Source organism: Argiope bruennichi, chromosome 10 (genome assembly GCF_947563725.1).
Source record: "Argiope bruennichi chromosome 10, qqArgBrue1.1, whole genome shotgun sequence".
Taxonomy (NCBI): domain Eukaryota; kingdom Metazoa; phylum Arthropoda; class Arachnida; order Araneae; family Araneidae; genus Argiope; species Argiope bruennichi.
In genome coordinates this window covers 37165975-37170035 of record NC_079160.1, presented here as the reverse complement: position 1 = coordinate 37170035, position 4061 = coordinate 37165975, and the positions used below count along the sequence as shown (strand labels likewise).

The 4061-nt window shown below is 31.1% G+C and overlaps 1 protein-coding gene across 1 annotated transcript; it reads right to left on the bottom strand.

The window, feature by feature from the left end:
• Nucleotides 1-878: 878 nt before the first annotated feature.
• Nucleotides 879-2637, bottom strand: LOC129988258 (transcription factor HES-4-A-like). Its single transcript, XM_056096442.1, has 3 exons — nucleotides 2418-2637; nucleotides 2106-2201; nucleotides 879-1884 (listed from the first exon to the last, which is right to left on the bottom strand). Exons 1-3 carry the CDS (start codon nucleotides 2460-2462, stop codon nucleotides 1222-1224), a joined length of 804 nt encoding a protein of 267 aa, XP_055952417.1. The 5' UTR covers nucleotides 2463-2637; the 3' UTR covers nucleotides 879-1221.
• Between the last annotated feature and the right edge of the window lie 1424 nt (nucleotides 2638-4061).

The window sequence follows — 4061 nt, the reverse complement described above, 5'->3', positions numbered from 1 at the left end:
ATATCATTATAGATGTATTATTTCCAATTAATTGAACGATACCGAAAAACTGGATTCAATCGCCTTATTATTTAGCTTAGATAGTCAACGAAATATTGAATTAAACACTGCTAAATTTCTTAGAATTATTAGATGCAAAACTGTTTAGGATTATTGACATTTATGAACTTTAAAAAAAAAAAAAAACACGCTTTTTTTATATTTTGTCTTGCATTAATTTATTGCATAGAAAAAAAATATCTAAATTTTTAATCTACATAGTTGTTGATTAAGTAGATTTATATAATGTCTTTTGAGTAATAAATACTCAAACCTACGCACTAAAGTCATCAGCTTATCTTTTTATTTTACTTGAATCCCGCTTCTAATTCTTGTCATTTAGCAAGTTTAATGGGAGTTTGACTTTTATTTTAAAAATATATATGCATTTAACTAATGAAAAAAATTAATTTTTTCAATTATTAATATTCTTTTGCTGTAGACATACCTAAATTATTTCTGTTAACTTATTATTTCATATCCACTAAAAATGGTACATTGAATTTCTCCCAGTTTTAAAGTAGTTAACCATGACAGGAATTTTTAAAACATAGCTTGCTTGAAACTTATATATTTTACCTTCACAAGACTGCTATAATCCAATAAAATGAAGACAGGAATTGCATTTCATTGCTGAAAAAAAAAAAAAAAAATCCAAGAACAAGTCGAATAACATTCAACAAATATGCCAGCTAATTTCCATCTCTTTTTAAAGAATTAAAATGAAAAATACAATTTTGAAATTTTACATAATTATTATGACTGGCATATTTTAGTAGAAGGTTATTCAAGATGATCTAAAAATAACTTGCAAAATGAAGTAAACACATGACAACGAATTAAAGTTAAAAATAAATTTCTTTTTAATAGATCATGTATGGTTTCATTATCTATGAAACAGTTTTGTTTTTGTATGCAAGCATACAACTTTGAAAGATATCACAGTCAACAAGGCACATAATGCCAATATGGTAAATACAAGCTCTTCTTGAAGCAAATTACCTCATTCACAGAACAAGGTAACTTACAAGTGTGCGTTAATGTCCATTTTAATTTTAAGAAATAGTCCAAAGATCCACAGAGATCACTTTTAGTCCTTAGTCTTGATTATTATACATGTTCAGGAGAGGCTAAGAGTCCTAGCCTAGGGATCTAGAGTCTAAGTAGGTAGGTCGAAACCATTTAGAAAGGTCTCCAAACAGACTTTGATTCCATCTTTTGTTGTTGGTAATTGGAAGGTTGCACAATCACTGGGCAATGAGATGGCTGGACAGGTGCTGGTGACGTATGGTGCATGTTGACTGGACTTGGACTGCAACGGTCACTGGAGGCAGGACTAAGAATTCCAGATGATCCCAAAACATTGACAGGACTTGGCGACGATGTTATTGACATGGGTGATGATACCGATGATGTGGAACTGGCTGGACTGATTGGTACGGTTGAAGGAGCGTAAACAGATACGTTGGCAGGTAACAACAAAGCGATGTCTCCATTAGGCAGCCTTGTGGGTACCAACTGGACTCCTTGGAACAATCTGTTGTTGACATCAGTTTCACTAGGTTGTCCAACCTGGACATGGACTGGTGGGAGTGGAGCTGGATTGTTCATGCCAGTAAGACAGTTGGCGAGGTGGTTCAAGAGTCTGCTTCGGACAGTCTGGTCAACACCGGAATCCACTCGGGAAAAAAATCTGTTGACTTCATTGGCGCACTCAGCAAATCCAGATCTGTATTTGGACATGGCATTTGGATCAGGAGTTATCTGCTGACGTTGGAGGTTTTTCAGGTACTTGACTGTCATCTCAAGGATATCAGCCTTTTCAAGTTTGGAATGTCGAGCATTCTGAAAAGATTAAAAGAAAATTTCATAAGTAAACATATTCAAAATCCATATAAAGATGAAAGAAGAATTTTAATACTATTTAAATACTTTGTTAACTAAAACAATTATTCATTTTTAAGTCTCAATTTGAAATTAGTTACTAAAATATTAAATATTCGATAATTAAAAATAGTTTGGCATCTTAATTCAAAGTAATAGAATAAATCAGGTCAAATACTTACATCTTTTTTTAATGCATCCAACATCAGAGTTTTGAGTTCCGTTAAACTGTTGTTTATACGAGCTCGTCTCCTTTTTTCCATAATTGGTTTTGTACTCTATAAAGACAAAAACAAAACAACATAAGTAAACAAATTCAAACATAAACAATTTATAAATTGATCACAATATCAAGAAAGATCGACAAGTATTTATCTAAATGATTTAAACTTAAGAAATCGTTAATGTTTACGTTACAGAGTTGACAGCAAATTCACAAATTTAGTGTAAATTTAAAAATAAAATAATTAAATTCGAAATATTATGACACCTACCCTTCGAGTTTCACTGGCTTTCGAAACTGTTTTTTCTGAAGGCATGTTTGAAGTTAAATCAAGTAACGATCCACAAGTGGTATAATTCCAATACACAGCGCGAGGGCTGATACACAAGATACGAGAGGCAGAGAGAGAGAACTGTTCTGTTGGCGTGCCAAAGCAGAAGTGTGGGAATGTTGGGGTCGCCTTCTAGTTTTATTGCAAAGCGGGGTCAGCCAGGCGTAAGGCATGAGAGCGTGTCGAGCCACACTTTCCCACGGTTAGAACTCAGACCTCTCAGCCAATCGGAAGGCTCGAAGCGCGCTTTGGCTCGCGACGGACATGTGGCTTCGATGTAGGGTTGCAGTACGCGCGTCGATAAGATATCTGACGCGTGAACAGGTGTGCCATTTTTAGAGGATTGGCGACTTGGCGTCGGCTTTTCGGTTGCATGCAGAGGCACGCGTAAACGGGAAAGTTCAGAAATCTTGACCATATATATTAGTGTTTGTTAGAATTGGATTTTTGATTTTTTTTCTCTTATTTGATTTTAAAAAAAATTGTGAATGCATTTTTAAAAGTATATAATAGTTTAAAAGAAACTTAAAAACTGAAATCCTTTAATTGTATAATTTACTCACATGATTTATATTATTTGATACTATTGTGAAATATTTACCAATTGTCATTTACAGTGGATTTGTTAAAAGATATTTCTTTATTGCTTTTTTTTATTTTCATTTAAAAAAAATTAAATCGTATAATTGAGACCAGTCTTTTAAAGTGGAAAATGTAATGGTGTAGATAATATTGCAAAGATGTAATATTGTTGTATTAGGAATTGATAACACAAATAAAAGAAATACTCATAAAATGTAAAATTCACGTCTTTCAATGTAAAATTTATTTCATTTTAGTTAAATATGAAAATTTTCTTATTGCATTTGTCAACAAAGTTAAAGGTAAATAAGTTTTTACACACATACATATATATATAAACTTTTTTTAAAAACTCTATTGGGTTTGTTATTAATAAGATAAAACCTTGAAATCGCTTATGCAAAATTTATATAGAAGTTTTTTTAAAAAGACTTTCTAAGATATTTTGTTTTTGTCCTTTATACTTTGAATTTATTTGCGATTATCTGTACAAAAGGGAACAGAAATATTTACTGAAGGATTCATATTTATTACTGATTATAATTTGACTGAATCATTTACTGAAAAAGTCTTCAACTTTACACAAAATAATTACCCTAAATTCATAATAAATATATATATATATTTTAATTAGGTGCAGCATTTTAAAACGGCCTGTAATTTTGCTGCTTTTAGTGCAAGCAACCATTGCAGTTTAACTTTTGAATTTCGGTTTAGACATTGTGAGCAATTTTATTTCAGTAAAAATAAAAATTTCATTTTTAGAAGTATTTTTTTAACAGAGAAAACTGCGTACAAAAGTTTTTCTTTCTTTTTAATGAAATGATTGTGAGAAACAAAAAGTAGATTCATGTCGCTCGTAAATCACTAATTGAATTTCATTAGTTTTTATAAAATGTTAACATTATAGGAATTATCAGAAAGTTCATTTTATCAAATTGAAATAAAAAGATATTACAGTTAAGGAAAGCAATACCTCGAAATCGTTTGATGCTTATCTTG